Source organism: Ylistrum balloti, unplaced genomic scaffold (assembly GCF_031769215.1).
Source record: "Ylistrum balloti isolate Yb309-2 unplaced genomic scaffold, AGI_CSIRO_Ybal_v1 Utg370214, whole genome shotgun sequence".
Taxonomy (NCBI): Eukaryota; Metazoa; Mollusca; class Bivalvia; order Pectinida; family Pectinidae; genus Ylistrum; species Ylistrum balloti.
The window spans coordinates 558,776-585,096 of NW_026782182.1; the positions used below are offsets into that span (position 1 = coordinate 558,776).

The 26,321-nt window shown below is 35.4% G+C and overlaps 1 protein-coding gene across 1 annotated transcript in view; it reads right to left on the reverse strand.

Annotated features, from left to right (window-relative positions):
* LOC132551773 (collagen alpha-1(I) chain-like) overlaps positions 1 to 11,697 on the reverse strand; it is a 65,984-nt gene extending 54,287 nt beyond the window's left edge. Inside the window, exon 1 of the mRNA XM_060215915.1 lies at positions 11,328 to 11,697. Coding sequence (XP_060071898.1) covers positions 11,328 to 11,475 — 148 coding nt within the window. The 5' untranslated portion in view covers positions 11,476 to 11,697. The remainder of the gene's footprint in view (positions 1 to 11,327) is intronic.
* Positions 11,698 to 26,321: the final 14,624 nt, after the last annotated feature.

A 26,321-nucleotide genomic window follows, 5' to 3' on the forward strand; every position in this document is an offset into this window, starting at 1 on the left:
GGGCAATACTTCTGTTAATAAAGAGTACAAGTATGATAATATGGCTAGGATTTTTATCACTTATGTTAGGACTTATGGACCAAATACCAAATGGTAGGGTTTGACTCAAGAGCTAATCCTAGTGACATGATTGTTTTCATCCCTGAATGCATAGTCAAATAGCACACGTACATTGTATATGCACTTGGTTTTAAGACTGAAATCTCAACTGTTTCCCTGTTATGATTCATGAACAATGAGTCCAATTGTCACAACATCACTGTGTTTACATTTTAGTGTCAAGCATGGATACTGGTTTGGGATCAGTGCCATTTCCATGCCGTAATCAATGGAGAGCTTCAGCACTCATTGATAAGCTTAGTCTCACTGTGGACTTTAGGACAGAAGAATTGAGTACAAGGTAAATAACCACACCTGATTACAAGATCAATAACCACGCCTGAGTACAAGATCAATAACCACACCTGAGTACAAGATCAATAACCACGCCTGAGTACAAGATCAATAACCACGCCTGAGTACAAGATCAATAACCACACCTGAGTACAAGATCAATTACCACGCCTGAGTACAAGATCAATAACCACGCCTGAGTACAAGATCAATAACCACACCTGAGTACAACATCAATAACCACTCTTGGGTACAAGATCACTTAATTTGATTACAGGTTGATTTTACCAACAAATATTGTAGACCATAACCAAAAGAACCACTTCTTAAACTGTTTCACCTCTCAATCATTATCACATCATATTCAATATCCTCCAAATGTATTTGTACCAAAGGCAATAACCAAACATTGTAAACTGTAATCAAGATTATCTTTAAAGTTCCATTGTGGTCTAGCTGTATGTATGTGTATCTGTTTCAGGTTTTTATAACTGGAGATGTAAATACCTGAGTTGCTGCTTATTATAAGTACAGATTATTGTACTGGTGTATTTGTTATCAATATCTCTATTTGTAAAGAAAGCATTGTGTGCATTTTCATTGACTGCAGTTTTTCTTCGGTTTGTTTCTGTTGTCTCTACTAAGGGTCCATAATATTTTCTAGAGACTAACTGTATAATATCTACAGTCAATAGATTAACGAATTATGAAAAATTCCTTTAGATAACATCCACATGTGTGTTGGGGCACCAAGTCATTGTTTACCTACTCAATAGGAAGATCATACAAAAGCCAAACAAGTGAATTGCACCTTTTAAAACAACTTGAGAGTTGCATCATGCAGCTGAACTATTCATTTCATAACTGAAATTGTAAAACATTCAAAAATCTTGTCAAAGAAGATATGTAATGACACTCTTATTACAGGGCTTGTTAGTTATTAGAAGTCACTGTTATTTGGCTGAGTATATTCCAATATATGCGTGCATGGTTCTGCACTTGAGTGACAAGTCATTGCTTTGAGTAATAAATTTGTTTCTCAAATGCAAAACAATTTCAAATAGAAACACATAACATTCTTTTACACAGTTGCAAAAACAGGACATCAAGTACCAATTCCAAACCCATGGTCCATACACATATGTGCATTAAGGTGACAAAGAGTTGTAATTCTCAAGGAAGGAAAACTGCACATACTTTTTAAAATTATTTTTATAGATATATCAAGCGCTGTAGATACATAACATCAAAGAGAAATGTTTGATGAACAAAATTGTTTTGGAGTTATAGGCTGATGAATATAGCCATTAGAAATATTTAGTCATAAATGTAGGTGACCATGCATTTACCTGTATTTTACATATTTTCATCATCATTTACAAAAAGCCAGACAAGTGAATGATTCACTTTTTTGCATATTGAAGTACAATGTTGCAAATGTTGATCTAGTTATCTGGTCATATGAAAAATCTTACACCCTTTTGTGTCTAATTTCTTAAAGATCTTTGTGCTGCAATGTCAAATTCTCTCGCATTTGGAGTAACAAATTCATTACTCAAAGCAGTAGCCGTCACTCAAATGCAGGACCATATACCAACCTGGTCGTAGGCGATTTTTTCATAAAACGATTTGGAGGATATGATGTTAACACAGAGAATATCAAACGATACCCCATACACAACACTTGTGCAAATTAAGCTAACATAAGGTAAATCTGAACTTAGTGTTGTGCACTTGTTTAAGTTTTACTGATCTTTCCGATCGAGCTTCGATCCAGCAAAAACGAGGTGTCGGCTGAAATGGGATATTCTTCCAATTCACCCCCTCTCCAAGCATAGATGAAGATAGTTCCATTCTCTTGAGATGAAACACGATTTATTTCGCAGAATGAACACATCTTCATTATCATAACAAGTGCTGATAAACTTTTCGAAGCCAGATTGAAATTCATCTGCCTTTCGTCCGCAGTTTTTTTCCAACTTGTGACAAACTGAAGAGCGATGTAAAGATCGTTGTCCGACAAACGCTTGCTATATATTGGGAGCGTTATATTATAGGCGGGTCCGATTCACACAACACACGCACTTTCTAATGAGTGATAATTAAAACAAGTAATAAAGCAACATTCACGATTGTAGCCTCGTCTTTGTCATATGGTAAAAGACACAATTTTGAACTTAGTCTGGAAATTTCAGCAGATAAAAGAATACATATACTTAAGAAGCGATGTCGTCTTGATGGAAGGAATCATTTCTTCAGCTATCGAGTTGTTGATTTATGGAATAGCTTACCCCAAAATGTTGTCAATGCCGAATCTGTTATATAATTTGAAATAAGACTAGATGAACACTGGGAAAATAACCCTTTACATTAACTTATGTTTAGCCATTGTACAGAGGAATTATTTCCATTGTGCTGTGTATTGATATTGATATGGACATATAGGCTACAAGCATGCGTCCATTATCTGTGCTAATAAATACTAATAAATAAATATTTCCTTAATCAAATATATATACATTATGTATTTAGGCAATGCAAATTTCGTTGCGATATCTTAATATTCTGCTATACACGCGCAGGCCTAACCGTTACGAAATGAGTCCATACCTTGGCATGTACGTGTAATGTCTACCGTTGGGTATTTTGACGGAGATTTTTTTTCCTTTCTTTTTTTTACCCGAGATTTTCGGTGCGACGAGTTGACAATTTATTCGTTTAGCGATATATCTGTCCATTTTCAACTTCATTATATCAGAAATTTCGTAAAATATTTAAGATTGCTATAATATTGGTATTAAATTTTCTTAGAATACACGATAAACAATGTTTCTTGGGAAAATGTCAACTTAACTTGCATATTCCGTTTTCGCTTTAGGTAGTGATTATCATTCAACAGAGATATGCGTTGAAAAACGAATGTTGTTAATGTAGACCTTGGTATTGTACTTGATCAGAAGGATTGTTCTTGATCTGTGGCAAATTCTTATAGTCTTAATAAAGATTTTGCTAAAAACGAATGAGTTGTAAGTTTATGCTGATTCAAATCGTTGTATTTACATCGTGAAAATCATGAATCATAATAAAATATGTACGTCTTAAATTTGGTCGTGATGCTATCAGTCTTTATAATGTAAACCGATACTCTGTGAAAAGATAGTTTTCTAAAATTGCCATTCCTATTAGACAACATCTTAGACTTCGGAAATGCCAGGTTAGCTCTTTATTGGAAAACGTAACTATTAAATTTCAATGATATTTTGAATGGTTTGAAGTAGATAAATATATCTAAATGTCGTACAGAATTAGACAGTGGTTTATAAATATCAGTTGTCACATATACAATGTATATGTATGTAGAAGTTTATAGGTAAGCGAACTGTTCGGATTCATGTCGTTAAACTCATAAACCACAAAATATTGAATAGAGTATACTATCGCACGAAATGCCCCTGTAGTACCCCAGTAAAGTAGCAAGGTAAACTAACGGTATCTTATAAATACGAACTTGAGTCAAGGATAAATGTACTATTTCCAGCATGCAGTAATATACAAGGTAGATTTAACACCAGAACTTCGGGGAACTCTTTTTGACATTTTGTATGCAAACACCATAAGACCAGTTCTTGTCTTCCACAACCTAATAACTACAACGTTCACTGCTGTCTCACACAATATATGTAAATTACAATGTACTTAATGTGTATTGTTGTCTCAAAACAACATCTTTGATCATTTAATAGGCATCAGTTGGAGACAGTCAAACTCCAGGTAAGGCATACTGATGTTACGTGTTAAAATTGATTGCCACACAAGGTGCCCCATAAAGGTAAGTATTTTTCCTTTTCAACACGTAACGGACAATTACCAGAATACAACATTACATGAACATTGATGATTTGTATGTTAAATTCCCATAAAATGAAAAAAGACGAAATTTTAACACGAATTGATCATGACTGTAACATATAAAACGGGCGATGTGAACTGGGATTATTTTCCACATCAGCAGTTTACGTACAGCAGTTTGTTTCTGGTAATCATTGCAGGTAATTTGCTAATAAACCTCTATGACGATTTATTTTGAACGTGCAGTTTCCTGGCAGTAACTTTCTTTTACGCAGACGTTAAAAGTTTAGAAAAAGTAGAAGTCATCAAATATATGAAAATGTCCCGCCATCTACGAGCACGATAGATGTAGGATCTGTGACACAGCATTACCTGTTATTCACGTTTTCATTTTCTTAAGTGATGCCAATGGACAGGACCAGTTAACATGTTTATGGCGTGCCACCTGGCTAGCTAAACAATTACTGGTAACAGACAATGGTGCTGTTAGTTACTTATTTTGCCAATGCATTTTGTTATGTAGATACATGTATCATCTGTACTAATTGTACTAATAAACGTTGTAATGAGCCGAGGGTTTGTGAGTGCTTCACACGCTACAGGTGTTCTCATGATGGGTGTATCACCAAAAAGACTGATAAAATTCTCATTTCGTGTTTGACGAAATAAGCACGCAAAAAGCGCAAAAATATTTTTGCAACTGCAGTGTAGTCTACATAGTCAGGATATATTCAATCCCATAGTGAAGGCCAAGGAAGCACTGACATTATATCAAAACTCGAGATGACGCTCTTATCATTTCGTCATGTATACCGATAAAACAATGTTCAAAACACTGGAAAAATTTACCACCAATGCAGCCAAGTATCACAAAATTTCATCAATAAGGGACGAATGTTTATAGAGGTGCTGGTCATCGAAACCAGGCTAGGGGCTGACCAATGATCAACTTTTTCAGTAGTCATCACTATTACACTATCAGCTGAAGTCACATTTTAACGTCATTGTCAATGGGTGAGGGAATTTGCTTTATAATATACATATCGAGTCTTAAATAATTCTTCATTTCATATGTGGGATTTCATTGAAAGCTTTTTTTTTTTGTTATTTATGCGAGCTTTGGCGACCAAAGAATTAAACTTCGAAACGAATTTGAGATGAGACTTCGAGAAAAATTAAAACCACGCCATGCAACAAAAATGTTTGGAAAAAAGAACTGGCTGATAAAATGGTGAGTGACGAGTTGGTAAGATATATTTTTTTCAACAATATAATCAATTACCGACCAATGATAATAATTATCGCGACCAATCCATGGCCAATACCATCGATTATTGATCAATATTCAGTTAACGAGATGATGTAATACTTCTGTGGCAAGTTTAACATTCAACTATGAAATACAAATTGGCATGACGATATTACAGGTTATATGTAATTTATATGTCACAGCTTGCTGTTTGTGTGATGTAATTGGATGTGGGAGGCTTTAAATTGAAGTAGTAACAAAGCGTGAAAAGTGACCAATGCATGCAATTTAATCAAAATCTTGCAAGTATAAAAGTTTCCTGACTAAGGAGAAAAACAAGTTGACAACCCTTCTATTAGCAGTGTCGATGACCGAGGTAATACACTGAACCATGAGAGAGGGACCAATTCGAGTCTTTCTCTACCCATACTAGATAGAGAATGATTACAACATGGAAAAGACGGAGATTTATTCCAGTAATAATGGTGTTTATGACCAATACATGAACTTGAAATTGTAGAGCTTTATAAAGTTCGATGATAAAATCAAGTTATAACGGTACTTAGATCATAAACAACTACGAAACAATTATGGGTCGGGTGAAACTCGCCATTTTAATTTCTTTATTACTTTAGATGTTCCTCAGTCGTCCCTAAGCTGCAAGATTTAGGCATTTTGCATCACTAACGATACCTAGAAGGACGAAATAGCTGTATGATGCATTTCTTCGGGATTGCAAGTGGTAGACACTCCTTGGGGACTTTTGGTCCCCGAGGTTTGCCGTAACCTACATGCCATGTTTTAATCCAGTTGTATAGCGGCACCGTTCAGTATATACTTATGTACTTGGCATTGTTTAAAAAAATTATCCAATCTATAACAATTACGAACTTATTTTATCATGGGGCTAGTTCACCTCCCCATTTAAAATGTTTACTTCCTTCGATCACTTCGGATGCTCCTCAGTTGCCTCCTAGTCTTCAAAATTTAGGCTGTTGGCAACACTGACGAGCCTTACGTGGATGAAACAGACGTATAATCAAGTTTAATTGTTTGGCTCTACTGTATCTTACTCCAGTATCTGAAGGTGTTATTGCCTTGTGTGTCTTTTGTACAAAGAGACGAACACTTCATTTAATTATGGTAATGACTTTACCTCATTTTACCACAGTATACTGTCGAAAGACTAACTTGTTCTAAGTTTTATATATAATTGATGTTCTGAAAGAAAACAATTTTCTCTCCGAAATGAAAAATAATAAGGTTTGATTCGCAAACATTTTATTTCTTTTATTTTGTCAAGAAAATTCTCGCCATGTCTCTCCCATGGAATAAACAAATAAGATTAGGTGTTATATTTATTTATGTATATACATGTATTTCACACGCAAACATATGTATACCACAGATCATAATATGTATATTTCGTGGTGCATTACAGTCACGATATCGTGTTAAACAGTTTACTGTAACGACATTGCTGCAAAATGCCATAACTATGAGATATACATGCTGACCTACATATCAACTCCCCCACCCCCTCCCAAGAAACTCCCCCACCCCCACCCCCTCCCAAGAACCCCCACCCCTCCCAAGAAACGATTTCAGTTTTTCATACAGTTTTCCTTTCCTTTATTGAAAGGCCTACATCAGCATGTGACCAGTCAAAAAGATATATTGGTGCATGGCGTTATGGTATGCATGCATTGAAAAGTGGAACTCTTAAACACCTCGAATGGATTTCGATAATGAATTAAACTGCATCATACAGTCTATTTCGTCCTGAGTTTTGAAACATAGGAGGCGACTGAAGAAAACCCAAAGTGATCGGAAGAAACTTAAAAAAGTTATATAGGGTGGTGCACTAGTCACATAGTTGAATAATTTTCGTAATTCGCTTATAATTTATAACATGGTAGAGTAGAATCTATATGTTTGATATTTACTGTACCACCGCATATAAAACATTACAGTAGTTGCAGCCCAATAGACAAAGTACAATATCAAACATATGAAATGATAAGTACTGGAAGATATCACCCTTAGCTATAACACAGTAAAAATATACACTTGTTATGGTGTTAGTTCTGTCTTTGAATATTAAAAAATTACGATAATTTGCTTACACAATACCATTGCTATATTACAAATGAATATCCTTTTGATATAATGTATACAAGTGGTAAGATGTAGAATCATTTAGTAAAACACTTATCGTTTATACATCAGGAAGTTAAACAAATCTAACACACATGCAAAACACTAACTGTGCAAAACCATAAACGTCATTATCTGCGGCCATGATGGATGCCACGTGCTTTGTTATCTACATGTGACCTACTTATTTTGAGGTCGTTTGCCCGGGAAGACCTCTTCCAACTATTGTATCAAATTACTGACGAATATCTACCGAACTAAGATCGTAAAACAGTCTTAACTCAGATGTTCAAGTTCAACTTTGGTTTATGGACGGAGAATCGCATGTCCAGTGTGATAATTATGTGTACTGTGTTACTGGTATCGAAAAGTTCTAAGGTTAAAGTAAAAATCGAGATATTCCAAGTGTACTCCTCAAATTGCCCATGAAGACAAGCCAGCCAATCTAATACGACTGATTCAAAGCAGATGAACACAAAGTAATTACTTTTGGACTTGACCCATTAAGACCATGGGAGGTGGTTTTACAATATATATTATATTATTTTTCGACAATGGACACAATGACCTTAACAACAGTGAGTGAAATTGTCTGATTACAAAAAATCCACACATTTAGAATTGTCCTCTTGTTTGCATTTCAGTGCCATATTGTGTTACACGCTCCATTGCAAGTAGTGGGTTTGTGTGATATTAAATACAAAATGAGGTTTGTTAAAATTCTGATATTACTCGATTTAAAATCAGATTCACTACAGAGACCTGGCAGAAGCCAATATAATTGAATTATGGTGACATCACTATAATACTATTTGTTTAAAACAATGGCTGCTTAGATGACGTGTCCTTCTATCTATAAGTGAATCTGATTAATACTATTTTAAAACAATTAGCTTTGAAACAAATCACAGATTGGATACCGTCCTGAAGTCTGTCTCTCTTACTGTAAGGCATTTAACGTCTAACCATGGCCTCACGAATCACACAAAACGCTGACAACGTGAAATTCAAGTCAGTTACAAGCTACAATTCTCCATAACCTCGCGCAACTTCAGAAGTGTAAGATTTATATAGGTTTTTTCGTGTTATCTCGTGGCTTATCGCCACGGTAGCGAGAGAGGAGAGCAACTTTACGACGGCATGTGAGTGAACTCGCCGGTCGACATGTGTTCTCTTGATTATTTTAGCCTCGTAACTGATGACACCATTCAATAGTACGTCAAACTCGCACCATATGATCTGACAAACAATCCGTTTGAATTTTCATTCAACCCTTTCATTTGTGCGAATATAAAGTGATCAGGTGGAGTAAAAAAATGTCATGCAGCTTAATTAGATATTACTATATTCTACACAGCGATAAACAATGATAAAACATAACACACAAAAAAATTGAATTTTGAGATCGTGTTTGAATTTGTAAGTGTAATCAATATCTAAAGTGTTGCACTATCTTTCATAATTGTATAAGTGTCTTTGAAACTAAATGCCGGATTGGAGTACAAACGAATCAGAATATTTGTAAGTATAAATGTGCATTTGCCATTTAGTATAAAAAAGGTTCCAGAATAATAACTCGTGTCTTTGTCGGAGATACATATACTGACACAAGCATGATCCATTGTCAACTGTTGACAGTCTAATATTGGTTGCTTTCCTAATACAGTTAAATAATACAATAAGGCAGTGTTACAATGAATTGTCGACGTCTTGTTTCGTTCCGTATTATATTTACAACAAAGAAATACGTTCCGGGAAACGTAACGTTATTTAACATGTCTTTTAACGAATGTGTATGGATCTGCTGAGACTGCCACAGAATTTCCTTCATTTATTAGATTATAATGAGTGTTTGTGGATGGTGCGTTGTTATGGCAATTTAGACATTGTTGAAACATTACATCTGTGTAGTGTCGACTGTTATTGACTGAAAAAGATATACAGCTATGATAACATGGAGACGTTTATATAGGGATATTAAAGAATCTGTGTTTTTATTGTAATAAAATCGATATTAAAAATTACTACAGTGGCCTTTTTTTGTGTAACGCATTGAAAGTTATACTGACTGGGTTTGTTCATAGAGTGGGTAGTTCCACATCCGAAGACCTATTTCTATTCTCTATGAATGGTGACGTAGTTCTGATGAGAACCACATTATCACCTTAATGTTACTGAACTAGTTTGTACGTAGGGGCATTTGTGACAATTTATGTTGCTTATCCAACTATCTAGTCTCACGTAATATTGTATGTAAGAAAGGAATCACCGCCAAGAAGGGAGGTATAATGGGACAGATATCATGACAAAGTCTCTTTAACTGATTTTTCTCAATCGCTTCCAATTCTTTACACAATTTAGGCCTTTAGCATCACCGACGAGTTCTAGAAGGACGAAATACCTGTATGATGCGCTTTCCTTGATTGTTTGACTCTAATGTATCTAACTCTAAAGTTGTATTAAAAAGTGCCATTGAATTGTGTATCTTCTGTACAATCTTTGATATTATATCAGCATGGCGATATGCATTGACGAGGTAATTATACTCATTATTTATATAACATACTATAATTTTATAAAGTCATTTCACAAGGACAATATATGATTAATATAAGCAGTCAAGTCTCTCGTAATGTCAAGGTCAATCGTGCAGGAAAAAAGATAAAATCCTGACAATAAATGACAAGATTGGTTTTTTTAAAAAAGAAAACCAGCCTAAATATGGTTCGATTTCTGAATCCAAAATGTCGACGTGGCCAAAGTACCGATGTTCTTGCATCTTGCACATTTTATGGTTGGTAGCATTACAGTAAATTCGATGTATAAGAAAAAAGGTATTGAGCAGCTCTTTCAGATTCATAAATACGGTAACCATTGTATTCAAATATGACCTTTTTGAGATCTCATAAAAAATTAAACCGTAGAAACATTCGCAAATTTTGTTTACCTTTGCAACTTTTCAAATGTCGTGAAGTTTACACGTCATATCCGGTTAACAAAATATGCCAAAGTATCTGCATAGACATTTTGAATAATTTCTCGTCTTCCTTCGTATCAAACCAATAACTAATTAGAATAAGCATCAAATTATGATTAATTTAGGCTGAAGTAATTACTTTTCTCTGGATTAAAACCATGTGTGTTATGATTTATGTGATGTTAAAAAGTTGAGAACGTTTGAGATCACACCAAGTGATAAATTAGAAATAGAAAAACATTGAAAACATATCTAGACGGATTAGAGTAAATCTATTTACTTTTCTCTGGATTAAAGCCATGTGTGTTATGATTTATGTGATGTTAAAAAGTTGGGAACGTTTGAGATCACACCAAGTGATAAATTAGAAATAGAAAAACATTGAAAACATATCTAGACGGATTAGAGTAAATCTATTTTTCAGATATTCTTTGAATGAAAAGGAAAACTTTAAAACACCGACTCAATACTATTTAATAAAAGTCAATGTCACCTGTAGATAAAGTAAGAAATCACATAAAAAGACCTAGAATGGCGATAGAAAGACGAGGGTGATGATAAGATTAAATGATTAAATAAAAGAGAACATATTTTTTAATGTTCACCACCTGGCACCACGTAACAATGTGACAACGATGCAAGATGGCGGTCGGTTTGTGATGTGGCGACTGTCGCAAGGTATTATGGGTAGTGGCTACTCACCTGGATCCTCTTGAGCTGACGATGGCACTGCAAAAAATAGCAGAATAGAAACAAGAACTAATTCCATGTTTATAGTTAATGTAGTCCCGGAAAAACTTTGTAAAGGTTTTCTCATTGTTTTCGAAGTTAACATATGGATTTTAAACATATGCTAATCTTGTCACCTCAGGCTGTGTATTAGTGTCCTCACACCATTTCCTCCTATTCCAAATATCCAGAAAGTCTTTTACAATGAAAAGACTTTCTTCGCCACGTGTCACTAAAAATTTGTCAAAGTATCGGTTTTATAGTGACTACCGACTCTCGAACCCCGATCTGGAACAGTCGGAGCGAGCTACAGTAACCACTATACCAGTCTACGACTAAACGCCACCAGCACTATACCAACAAAATCAGCTTTTCTCGTCCTGATGACGTAGTCAAAAATGTGTCAGTTTGCCTGTTTCAGTGGCTGATTTTGCAGGCGGAGGGAGGGAGGGGAAGCTGGGCAACCAGGCAGGCAGGCTCCCCACTCGTACGCTCAAATCACTCATAAAATGTTAGAGAATACCGTGTAACGTTGATAAGCCGAAGCCTGGAGCAAGCTCTGTGGCCCCTGACCCCCGGCTCACATATTGGCAGACACCGTATCAGATCTTTTACAAAATCTTACTTTTTTCTCTCCAATACCATCCCCATCGCCCCACTTTCTTCACAGATTGGGTTTCAGGTTTCGGAGTTTTCTAGAAACGAAAATTTTACAACCGTTGCTTTAAGTTGAAGGTGCAATTTGCGCAAGTGTTTGAGGAAATTATACGTGCAGGAATCATGTTAAATATTATCATTAAAAAAATTCTGAAAAAGTTTTACAGTTTTTGTATCCAAAAGTGTTGTTAAAGTATTCATTCCGTTAACAAGTATGTTTAACATAATAAAATATATTATCTGAATTTTCATACGTACTTTCTGTCTGTTTTATTAAACATGACAAAAAACGTTATTTTGTTTTATACAAATTGATGAATCGGATTGATTTTCGCTATTGAGGATATTTGAAACTTTCTTCTGCTCTTATGATAGGAAGTGCAACGTACATTTTCAATGTGTAAAGGCATCGCATTTGACATTGTTGGTACAACAGCGTAATTGATTGTATGTCAGATATAATACCCAATGTTTTAACATATTTTATTTTAATTTTACTTTTACGGTTGCAAAGCCTTGAACCGATAGTGCAGGGTGAACATTTGTCACACCTCCAGGCAATGAAAACATTTAACGTATTAATTATATAAGCACTCGCATAAAAATATCAATATAAGATTGTTTTGTTAATAAATATTTTTGCCATTCTAAATCTATTTATATTCGATCTCTGTCGAACCGTGTCGGGACATGTGTGATATCGCCTTTGATTTTAACTTTTATTTAATCATTGTAGATCTGTACGCCTATAACAAGAACTGTTAGTCTGACCAGACCAGCCTAGTCGTGTAGTATTGGCAGCCTGTGTATGATCACATCGACGTTGCACAACTTGTGCAGAGTCTCTCTGGTCTGCTTCCAACATAGTCAGCACTTCTATCCTCGAGGGCGGACCATGTCCTAGTCTTCTGTAACAAACTCACAATCCCCTCGTATTTATGTTGATTTTGTGTGTTTTTAAAGATTAATCAACATTTAAACCACTGTTAAAGAAATTAAAAAGTCACATCGATGTCTGTTTTAATCTTGCAAGAGTCTGGTTGAATGAATTATCAAAGTTTATCTGATTGCTATGTTTTCCTTTCTAAAGCTTCTTGCGTCGAAAGAAACTGACAATACATTTGATAACTTTGCACCTGCGGATAATGACTACCCTTCTTTCTTTTTACCTCCCCTCCGATCCCTTTTGCTGTATCTAACCGAATGGCTAGGACCCCGTGTGAAATGGAACAGAAACAAGTATTTGTGTTCTAGGTCAAGACATCTGATACTTTTTTTGGAGTTTAAGCAGCCTCGTTCAGCTACTATTTATCGCTTGATCCAGGCACCAACAATAGAATACCGTTAGTCTTGCCCTAACATCATGTGAGGTGGTCCATTTTTGCCCATCAATCGAAGTTTCTATTTTGACTGATGTACATTTGTGTTTAGAACTATTGATGGTTGTGGTTAAACGAATGCTTTTGACCACAACAGTTTATATCTTAACCATTGCAAATTATATCATTGTCAAGTGGTAATACGTGATCAACTCTGTCAGATTACGCGTTAATTTATATATATTTGTTTACATACGTTGAAGATATATCAGAGTATAGAAAGAACGATTGCCATTGTACTGAATTAAACACATAATATAAAAAAGAAGAATACACTCACGTCTGTAGGACGCACGGGTGAATGACCCCCTACACAGAAACACGCCTAGTCTTGTTAACCAGGCCACTATCTCTCTCCCGTACTGAAGATATCGGGGCCACATTGGGTATGTGGACCTTTTTATTAAAACGTTCAGTCGTGAAATGCATTTTATGTGCTTTATTTGTTCTTTACTTTGGCTATGTCAGTTAAATGGTGTACGATGGGTTCGTATGTAACACGTGGTCTACTTTGGATGCGTGCAGCATTCTGGGGTCATTCCCGGCCACATAGTCAACATGTTCATTGCACTATAAAATTCAATCCTCTACAATGTCTAAAAGATATTGTTTTTGTGTTACAGTTTTAAATACTCCTGACACTTCAAGAAGTTCTGTCCATATTTACTTTGGAGTAAATATTGCATTTTATAAAGTTGATAAATTCGGCTGACGTTGCATTTTATTTAATTGAAACAAGCCGTGCCAACCCCAGTTGTTATAAAAGTGCTGACACTCACTTGTGGGCCAGTCAAACTGATATAGGTCTATCCCTCACGACTTACGGTCGCAAACTGACATCACACACGTTTGTTTCATGTTAACATATTCCTGGTATTTAAAGAGATACACTCTCCTGTATGTGTCGAATTTTAAATCTATGATATGATTCTGTAAGAAGCAAACATAATGAAAGTAGATATATGCTTACTTCAATGGAAGATAACACCTATAGATAGTATATAAAAATTACAATGGGTTACCCGCGTAAAGAATTGGTTTTGTCCTTTTTGAGGATAACACAAAAATAGACACTTTGTGCCTTGGAAAAAAAATTAAAAGATTAAACCGTGATCCGCTTCATAAATACCGTTTGGCGAATCCACAAAATATCGGAAATAAAATCAATATGATATAACACATACATAAGTGTAAACTTGCAACCGTGTTATTTCAGTATAAACCACATAACACATGTTTCCTATTCCACATTAACAGGAGTGGTGAAGTTGCAAGGATGGGACAAGGAAAGGACTTGGAAATTCCGTAATGATTTTGATTACGCATTTTGCTTGCATGTTTCTGATATCTAAATATCCTGTTTGACACTTAACCTCGTCTGCAGGACAATATAGTAAAGTATCATTTGCTTAATTATGTTTTATATGATATTTGCCCCCTCCCCTCCCTGTTGATGATTCTTTAATATCAAACTCGAAATAGCTGTTACATATTGATCAATTCCCTAGATATTCGAGGTTATCTATAAGAATATCTTGGATCGTGTAGACATGTCACAAAGGTTGTACCAAAATATGGCATCTTGAAACAGTATGCCTTCTAGCCCAAAACACTTGCCTTTGCATTCATCACCGATACTTTGACACATAAGTCTAACATCATCGAACTTTATGCATCGGAAGTAGCACTACACATTTGAAAAAAATGAAATTTACAAAATCAACAAAGCACTTACAAATAAAGAAAAGATTTGCATGGAGATTTTTAAAAATATGTGAGAAGAATTAGACCGGATAGGATTAACATCTAGAGCTTCATCAACAACCCCAGTAATATAATGTTCTCAAAGTGATATCCGAGTTAATAACAACGAAAGCTTAGGTATACTTTTGAGAATAGAACATTTACAACGTCATATTTATAAAAAGTCGTCGACCAAAAAACTTACTTTTAACTTACTATCAATTCACCAATCTTACTTTAAGTATTTCTCTTCACAAATGCGAATAAAGAGAGATGCAAACTTTCTATGAACATCACATGAACACAAAATCTATGATCATCCAAACCTAAAACAAAGCAAAGACCCACTGTGTATGAATTTTCACAAAGTCTATTTGCAAGTAGGATGATTTTCGAATATTTACGGTATGTACACGTTTGTAAGGTTGATTTTACAAGTGACTGAATGTGTAATTACTGTCCAATTGAGATATAAAATGATAACATGTTGTAGAAAGAGGTAGATAATGTGTGTTCGTCATAGTTTTTATTTGTCCTACTGTAAAATGTGGACAATGATCATAGAGTATTCATAGAAATGGAACAAGTAAGTTCAATCTGAACAGTCAACAATTGTCTACCACACCAAGGACTGCAGTTCGACATAGGCGGACTTAGGTTATGTAGTCGTTGATAAACTGATATGATACTACAATTCTGTTCAACATTGGTATAGTTAGACATTTCTACCGTTCGACATTGATAGTGTAGAACGTATTTACATCTAACTATACCAATGTCGAACTTCAGCACTAATGTTCGATGTTGGTGTAGATAGATGTGCTTACATTTCGACATAATGAGAAGCTACCCACAGTTTGTAATTGATTAATAATATTTTAGACTTACCAATATATATACCGCATTTACTCGGTCGTTTTTTTACGACAGATCGGCTCTGGTATAGTTAGACTTTACTACAGCAAGACTTGGGCATAATGAGAGGTTACAACAGTTAAACTTTCATTGCTCCAGTTCGATATCGTTATAGTTTGACATTATTACAGCTCGCCATTGGTATAATCAGAAGTGATGGCTATTTTCTTTATAATTCCAAGCTATAGCAAGTTTCACATCATATTAGAAGGGGAATATATGACCGCTTTTCCTTTTGTCCAATCAATGTTATTGCCGAGGAAACCAGCCCAGTGTCTGTAGTACGGGTATATGTACAAGCATATTTATATACAAAATATTGCGATCTTGATCTTGGTATTTGATAATTGAATAAACGATTCATTGGTATAACTATACGTTTTAAGACAAAAGAACATACTTTTCATGTTAGATTAAATTATAGAAAGTTAAATAGATGATTTGCGACCATGAAAAATCATTATATGAAAATTACAAAAAATTATTGAATAACAGGACTGGCGCACCTTCGCATCGAGATTTTGCCATTTCGATCTATTCTGGTTTTCCTCAGTCAGTTTATAGGTTTCAAATTTTAGGGAAAGGGATTAATATCAACTCAAAGTTTGTTTTCTCATCCCATACATATTATTTGCGTTATATTGTTGAACATTAAATGAAAATATTATTTAAACTAACATCAGGCCTTTAGCATCACTGACGAGCCCTGGAATAGCGAAACAGTAGTGTCTTGCAATTTGATTAATTAATAATCTCTAGTGTACATATCTTATTCTAAATCTGTATTGAAATGTGCAGTTTATTTCTTTTTCTTCAGTTCAATTTTGCAATTAGTGTTACCCATAAAGATATTCTATATAATCGCTTAATTCTACTAAAACAAATATTTAGAGTCTATTATCTTTTACAGCCATTACAGCCATTACACCCATGTGAACGCCACGACCATACTTTACATCATCCCCGAATTTATCAAGAAATGCTTACATGGTACATATTCGACTCCACACAACCGCCTTTCATTGGAGAGAGAACACTAAGTTGTAGTACGTGGCATGCTGAGCTGGGCAAACGTGCGAACTGTGACTAAGCAGTTTTTGTCCCACCGTTTAAATTTTAGGAATATAAAATATTAAAGTTCCAAAACATTTTCGCACCGGATATAAGCAATCAAGAAATGAAATGAACGTGCAGTAGCTATCAAATGAATAACGAAATGAGATATCCTTTCAATCCTCTAAAATTTAGTAATATCACTGCCAAAAATAAAGCTGCATCTTGTCTTGCAAATTGACTTCGGCAGACGTTAAATATGTAAATAGCAATAAATGGATGGTATATTTGCAGCTTTCCTGTAGAAATCTTAGTTACACTTCCATGTATTAACGTTTGACCAACTTTCTACACCATTAAACACTCTTTTGTGCGTAAGATATAGCTAATCACATAAGGTTCATTTTATATTATGTCAATTACTTAAAAATGCATACAAGACGAAGACAAAGACAGACTTATGTGTTAGCAGGGACCTCCTATACCGGTAAGAAAAGCTTATCAGATCGTTCAACCTACTCGGCGTTAATATGAGAGCATCGCATGGGATGAAGAAATATATGGAAGCCCGGTGAGTTCAATAAATACACATCTTCTACGAAGTAACTGATCAATTATTGCAATGGTTGTTTTAACAATATCTAAAGAAGAAATAAACAAACCAGAACTTAATATATGGTTTAGGAGAACATGTCAGACATGTTGGATGACACTAGGTTCAATTTCTAGGTGGTCCATTCTTGTGAACATGATCGCGGACTCGGTACATATGTACCATTCACAATTGTGTTCGTAAACCCTAAGACAATCCTTAGCTTTACTTGCTATAAAAACCATCACTGCCCTGAATTAAACGCTCATCAGCTCCAAAACTGTATTCCTATTGAACATTTTAAATCTGGGAAAGTGAAAGAAAACAGAGCTTGGTGGGTTTAGTTTTCTTATCAACAGGTTTTTAGTCTTCAGTGTTTTAACCTGACCAATTCCATCTTGTCAAACTCTCAAAATTTGTTATGTATTACTGTTCAGTGTCTAGCGCGGATAGTACTGATACAACTCTCAATGAAGTTACCAAAGTATATCAAAAGAAATTTTGTTAACTATTGAATATTGCAAACTACATGCATTAGATTTCAAAGAAGCGTTGTATTTCTGCTGTTTCAATAAACTAAATATTTTGTTGACATAGCAATATATATGAGAGTAAACAGTTTAAAACAAAAACCCATATCCTTTTGGTTGTGTTTAATCTACTACGTTTCCATAGTTTTGAAAAATAAAACTAAATAAATTAAGTGTTTCTTGCATGTGCGAGACAGCTGGATTGACAGATCCTATTCACCTGACGGCCTATCTTGAGTACCGTCATGGATCGTTGCTCTATCGCACCCATCCAATCGGCTGAGCCCACGAACGAGACGGAGTTTCTCTGACGTGTAATGAACGTGTGGGAAACAACGTTCTGCCAAGAATAGATTTTAAAGCAGCTCATACCATTATTTCTTTGTAGTTGCTTTTTTTTGACCCGAAACAAAACATTTGTTAATGTAAGATGCCATAACTAGGTTCGTCATCAACATTTTAAAGGACTTCTGCTATAGTAATTTCTTTGTTGGCTAGGGTTTTTTTGTTTTCAGTCACAAAAAATTTACCAATGAGTGACTTTGCACAACAATCAAAACTGCAGAATGTTTAACAATCTTCAAAAGACTTCTCATGCCCTTTGAAACATTCCTTTTTTGTGTGAAGTGCTAAGAAAGGAATCATAGCCATATAGTACATTAGGTCTCCATCAAATTGGATAATTTATCACGTGATTTTCGTTTAATTCGTTCAATGTACCCATGTTATAGTCTCCATGTCAAATAAAACCTATTTGTGATGTCAGGTTTTGATAATTAAATGACATCACACTTTAGCAAATAACATGGTGATGTCACAATGAGCTAAGAGGACGTGGAAACGTACCTTTTCTGCAATATTTGCCAAAAATATTTATCATAAGATCAAAGGATATTAAATTCGTTAAATTCCATATTTTGTTGGCTTTTAACGAAGATGAAAATTTCATAAACCAAATATGAAATATAAGTTTATATTACATTCTATGTATATAGTGTACGCAATATCAATGAAGTGATGATATATCTAAGTAATTCTTTTGTTAGTTTTCCTGTTTAATGTTGTCTTTGAATGAAATGTTCCGTATTTTTAAAACGTAAAACTGATTAAAACGGTTAAGTTTAAAATAATACTGATATATCAACAAAATCTTAATTGAAATTTGAATAATGAACAAACGAAATATTTACCCAGAGATCCCTGAATTAGAATAAGGACCATAAGACCATATTCCGGAAGGGATGGGATATAAGTTATAGTAAGTGTACCGAGTTGGAAATACTTAGATTTCCAATTACATGAAATACGCTCCTCCAGCGGCCTTTCTAAATTCATAGTCGTATACTTTAACAACCGCCAGCTTCAAAAAGAAGGCACTCATAATCAGAGGATGAATGCACATTTTAAAAAAGGTGATAGAGATGTATTGAAAAAGCTTAACTTTGACATTTAAACAATCTATGTTGTTAATAGGTTGAATGTGTGACAGGTTTTTATTATTTTTCCTAATAAATAACTTATCTGAAACAAACTCATCTAATCGGGGTTGTGATTACGTTAAACTTCAGGCGAAGATCGCGGTGTTTGTTTGAAATCCTTCAAAATCACTTTCAGATATATTGACAAGGTCTTGTCTTTAATTAATGATTAATTTATTGACAATGCCCACCATATAAACCCGCCTGCATTAGAAATGAAGGACATGGCAAACTCTTCTACGATCGTTTCCAACAATAAAACCAGCAGGGACATATTTTACCAAACTGTATTTTCATTCCTGGAGAGCAACATATCTGCATCTCTAACCTGTTTAAATGTCGCAATGCATTCAATACTCACATGCTTGTTCTCAATATCGTGATTTCCATGCAAGAGTTCGGGAACAAACAAAACCAGTACGTGGTATCGAGAGATGCAGGTTGATGAAAATGATGATGAGTTTTACAGTCGTCATAATGATTATATTGAAATATTTCTTTTTCCTTAATTCGGTATGTAATTGGGCGTGTTTGCTATTCGTTATGTATACTTTTAGTTCCACTGTTGTTCGCCGTGTTCTCATTTGGATTGATGCCCTGATGGCATAGGATGGACCTCATGTAAGTTGTTCAGTGAGGTAGCCACCAGCTACTACAACGAGTTCCTGTACCTGCTATTATATATATATTTGCCCTGATGGCATAGGATGGACCTCATGTAAGTTGTTCAGTGAGATAGCCACCAGCTACTACAATGAGTTCCTGTACCTGCTATTATATATATATTTGCCCTGATGGCATAGGATGGACCTCATGTAAGTTGTTCAGTGAGATAGCCACCAGCTACTACAATGGGTTCCTGTACCTGCTATTGGCGGGCGGTACAAGCAGCAAGCATCTAATTTTATTGCTTCGGTGAAAGGCATGAAAAAAGCTGGTCATAAAGGCGCCATCTTGTGAAAAGTGTAGCGGTGAAGGTCGTATATCGAGTGCATAGTCAACCAACTTGGGTTTAAATAAATGATACAACTTGTAATATGATCAAGTTCTTTGTTTTGGAGAAATTTGCATTTCATTATTTGCTCACATGCAGATGTGTTATTGATATGTTTTATTTAAATTTGCCCATCAACTTATTATTTCGTAGAACATGTCTTTTCCTGATTGTGTTTCACAAACCCACGAACTTGATACCGTTCTTTACTGGCAATGCTGCTCGTTAATTACTTACAGCTCTTAGACAGCACTCCCATCACCACCATATTTCGGTGCCTTGGATGTCTTGTAATTCGTAATTCGTGGTTGAATTTTGATAAATGCACCCACCCCGCCCCGTGTTTTACCGTTACATGTATGTTACGGTTACGTCTCTTCTTCATTCATATATTTTACGGTTTTAATAATTGACCTAATCATCATGGAGCTATTGTCCCCCAATATTTAATTTCACCGTTTGTTAGAGACGATTTAGTTGTGTCTACCATCACTAGAAAGACCTAGCAGGGCGAGCCAGACGCTCAATATTACGAAATCTAACAGATTACAACGTTTTGAATAACTTCAGGAACGAACTCTCCCTGCTCCCTTCTCGGCTGACTTGCATGGACTTTGGATTCTATTGTGTTAATGTGTCATCATTTTCTTCCAATATTCTCTATAATCTTTCATATGAAGTTGTGCTTCTGTTAGCCTTTTGTACAATAGTTTGACTTAAATACTGTATATATTGTTTATTTCCGTAACGGTGTTCAAAATGTTATTGAATGATTTATATGTCAGGGTTCGATGAGTATCTTCTATCAACAAAATGTGTTATATAAGCTACAAATAGATGAATTTAAAAGTGTTACCACTGATCGCATTTCTTTATGACTATAGTTAAGTAAAGCTTATAGGGCTGTCCTATATACACACATGATTTAGAAACGGTACGTTGAAAAAAGACATCCTTCTATGCATTTTATCCTTACGATACTAGGCCTCCGTGTTTCTTTTTTAAGGAGCGAGACAATCTCATGAAGAGTTAAGTCAAGTTATTTTTCTTGAAGAAAAATAAGTGATTCATGTGGACCCTCTCTGAAAAATATCTCTTTAGATGCATTTCCTACTAGAATTTGGAAATGCAGGTTCTGTGATTCATGTGGACCCTCTCTGGGAAATATCTCTTTAGTTGCATTTCCTACTAGAATTTAGAAATGCGGGTTCTGTGATTCATGTGGACCCTCTCTGGGAAATATCTCTTTAGTTGCATTTCCTACTAGAATTTGGAAATGCAGGTTCTGTGATTCATGTGGACCCTCTCTGGGAAATATCTCTTTAGATGCATTTCCTACTAGAATTTCGAAATGCAGGTTCTGTGATTCTTGTGAACCCTCTCTGGGAAATATCTCTTTAGTTGCATTTCCTACTAGAATTTCGAAATGCAGGTTCTGTGATTCTTGTGGACCCTCTCTGGGAAATATCTCTTTAGTTGCATTTCCTACTAGAATTTCGAAATGCAGGTTCTGTGATTCTTGTGAACCCTCTCTGGGAAAATATCTCTTTAGTTGAATTTCCTACTAGAATTTGGAAATGCAGGTTCTATGATTCTTGTGGACCCTCTCTGGGAAATATCTCTTTAGTTGAATTTCCTACTAGAATTTCGAAATGCAGGTTCTGTGATTCTTGTGAACCCTCTCTGGGAAAATATCTCTTTAGTTGAATTTCCTACTAGAATTTGGAAATGCAGGTTCTGTGATTCTTGTAGACCCTCTCTGGGAAATATCTCTTTAGTTGAATTTCCTACTAGAATTTAGAAATGCAGGTTCTATGATTCTTGTGAACCCTCTCTGGGAAATATCTCTTTAGTTGCATTTCCTACTAGAATTTGGAAATGCAGGTTCTATGATTCTTGTGAACCCTCTCTGGGAAATTTCTCTTTAGTTGCATTTCCTACTAGAATTTGGAAATGCAGGTTCTATGATTCTTGTGAACCCTCTCTGGGAAATATCTCTTTAGTTGCATTTCCTACTAGAATTTGGAAATGCAGGTTCTATGATTCTTGTGAACCCTCTCTGGGAAATATCTCTTTAGTTGAATTTCCTACTAGAATTTGGAAATGCAGGTTCTGTGATTCATGTGGACCCTCTCTGGGAAATATCTCTTTAGTTGAATTTCCTACTAGAATTTGGAAATGCAGGTTCTGTGATTCATGTGGACCCTCTCTGGGAAATATCTCTTTAGATGCATTTCCTACTAGAAATTGAATAGAAGGTTGTGAGGAAGAAAGTAGATCAACATGCACAAACTAACTTGAACAAATTGAATCAATGGTGAACAGATTATAAACCTGGATTTGACGCCTCAGAATATCGGTAGTACATTAAGGTTAACACCTACAGGGGTTTAATGTGAGTGCACTGGGTTACAACGATACGGTCACTTACGGAGGTGATTACCACGTTTGACGTTGCATAAACACGACAGGCCACCCCACATCCACAAAAGTCAGATATTAGACTTTGCAAGCTGAACTGACCATATTCAAAAAGAGTCATATCCTCAGTGAAAAAAATTGTATCAACATTATCTTGGACATGAGGACAAGAAAAGTGGCGCGCCTTTCACATTTCTTTGTGGCATTCCACTCTTCATGTACTGCGACTACTTGTAGCCTGTCTTCCAAGAAATCTTAATTCCATAGTCATTTCGTGATGCTATGACAATTTACTGCTGTGTTAATGGTTAAATTTCCTTTTGTGAGTCCGTACTAATGACTTGTGTAGCAAGTTTTCACTTCCGGGTGTTTTATGATATTTTCTCAATACATTACCATAGGACCAGGCAGTACTAATTCTTATTGAAATGTATTATTCCTTTGTATATCTTTTGTACAATCATCGAGATTGCAAGTGGTAGACACTATTGGTGAACCTACATGTCATGATTTAATTCTTTCAAAGCTTGGCACAGTCCGGAACATACATGCGTATAATGATACAAAAATTACGAAACTTGTCGAATTTTGGAGGCCATCTCCCTGTCTAGATTTTGACATTTCTTTCGATCACTTTGGATTTTCCTCAGTCACCTCCTAGGTTTAAGATTTAGGCCCTCAGCATCACTGACGAGCTTTAGCAGGACGAAACGGCTGTATTATACTGTTATAATTCATTATTTGACTTTATCGACTCTATCTTATTCTCAATTCGTACCAAAAATTGCTATTTACCTGTGTGTCTTTTATATAATATTATAGGTCAGCAGTTTTCTGCCAACTTCCCTTGTCTAACATTACTATTACCATCTTTTCATTGTGTTAGTGGCTTTCCATCTTTTATAAATCTAAATTGTTATCCTTGGATGTTTGTTTTAGTAACAAATACTTTGATGTGAATTCTCTTGAAGTTTCTTTCTGGTTACTTCTGTGAATTATGAATTATTCAATTCGTTTTCGTAGTTTCCGGTGTTTAATGGTGGCATAACTTTAAACGTCTTCGTCACTAAGAAAGTTGATTTCCTCTTTATCACCAGCAAACCCGCCGATCCTGTTTTTATTGGTGTAATAGTAAGTATTAATGAAACTTATCCTGCCACCACTGGGGTTCGCACTAGCAGTCTCTAACCGGACATCTTCGAGTAAGGGAAATTCACACTACCAAATGCTTGTAAGGCGTCCTGTTCCGTAAACTTAAGTCGGCTTCGACACCAAAGTCAACAATCACCAAGCTTTCATGTCTCCAAAGAAGCATCTTAGTCGCCTATAGCTTTGCCGTTGGAGTGGTCAAGGGCACCAAAGGAATATTGAAAAACACTCCTGGGGTTCGCACTAGTGACTTTTCAGTCTCCAGCCGGACACTCTAAACTCGACTAAAGGGAAATTTCCATTAAGGCGACCTGTTGTGTTAACTTCTACACTACTGATTCACGTTATTCTCATATTTAAAAATCCGCCTCAAACTCGGCACTTGAAGTCGAGCTTTCAAGTATTATGCCAAATCAAAAGTATTAACCCATCGTTTGGCGAAGTACGCTTACCATTTTTAGTTACTTCCAAGCTTGTCAGAGCTTAGTCCGAAAAGTGTTTGTCATTTTTTAGATAGTCGATAAATTTGTCAGAAACCTTCGAACTAATCAGATTTTTCCCACAAACACTGCAATGATTGATTTTATAGATATGACTTTAAAACAGCAAGTCCTTCTGCATCAGTTATCAAGCTGGACTAGCACCAGATACAGACATCATAAGGGACCCCAAGAATAGACAGACTTCTTTACTTCTCTTGAGAAGAATGTTCCTTGTTTTACCTAGAACTAACGAAGCAAACGTTTTGTTGTACCCGTGTCGATGTCTTGTCACGTGTGAGTCGGGACATGTCGTATGTTTAGGAAGTCCGAAATCTCTCTAAACTTGAGGTTGTAAATCTACCATTCCCGTCAATCCCGCGAGAATTAAGATTTTGGTAGGTTTACAAGGACAAGTCTAAAAAGATTCCGCATCGGGGTGGCCATTGTAAAATTCTGGAAAGTAAAGTTTTCGTCGGAAATGATTGAAAATAATAGGTCTACTTGCTTTGACACAAATGCAAGTTAGTAGGAAAATGTTTCATCTTTCCATCAAAGTAGGATTTACAACTATCGCGCAGTTGTAAGCTATTTAAAACATTGTCTGAACACCGACCGTTGCAGAAGTCGCTAGTTTCTTTCATACAGGGAAGAATTCTGCGACAAAGACAAAATTAAAATAGCGGACTAATTAAATCTAGAGTCAGAACCTTTCAGACTAATGTTTTGGTTGTTGAGTTATGAAATGACCACAGTGGATTCGGACAAAGGATTCATAAGGAAGAGTATATTTTCGGTATCTAAACGATGGTAAGTGTGTAATATGACGTAATTGGTATATAACACAATATGATATGATATATAACTGAAATGAAACAACAATTTCATCTGTTACGAAAATTTACATCGGCTCTTATAAGAGTTGATTCCACATAATACCACGATATTTACATACACGATTTCATGTCCATGATTATCTGAAATACAAGGTAGCCATTTGATTAAAAATACATATTGTGAGTCTAAGGCTCCTTCAGTCTTTTAACGTCGAATCAAGCTTTCTTCTTCTTTTATTCTTATGCCACCGGATCGAAAGATCGTGGACTTTTTTTCTACCTGTTTGATTGTCTGTCTGTCTGTTTGTCTGCTGTCAACTTTAACCTTACCCATAGCTATTGCACCGTAAAAGGTAGGCTTTTTTTCCATATTTGGAAGACCTTTCTGTTGGTACCAATTTTTTTTATCTTGTGATTTTAATTTTGTTGCAGTCATAATATTGTCATTCTATGTTAATCTCAGGATTAATATGATAGCGACAAATTGTATCCGAGTTATCTCCTCTCTATATTCTAACGAAGTATGCATGTCATGGCCTACACTTTGATAAGATATAATCAACAACGCGATGATGCATTACATTAAGTCACGGTTGCATAATCATCTCATCATATGATATGTTATTTTATTATTTTTCAAAGTCCGGAACATGTTTAGAATATTTGTTGGTTAGAAAGGTTTATTTTTAAGCGCTCAGACGACTTAGATGAATACAAACTTCCGGTTCTTCGTGGCCCTTC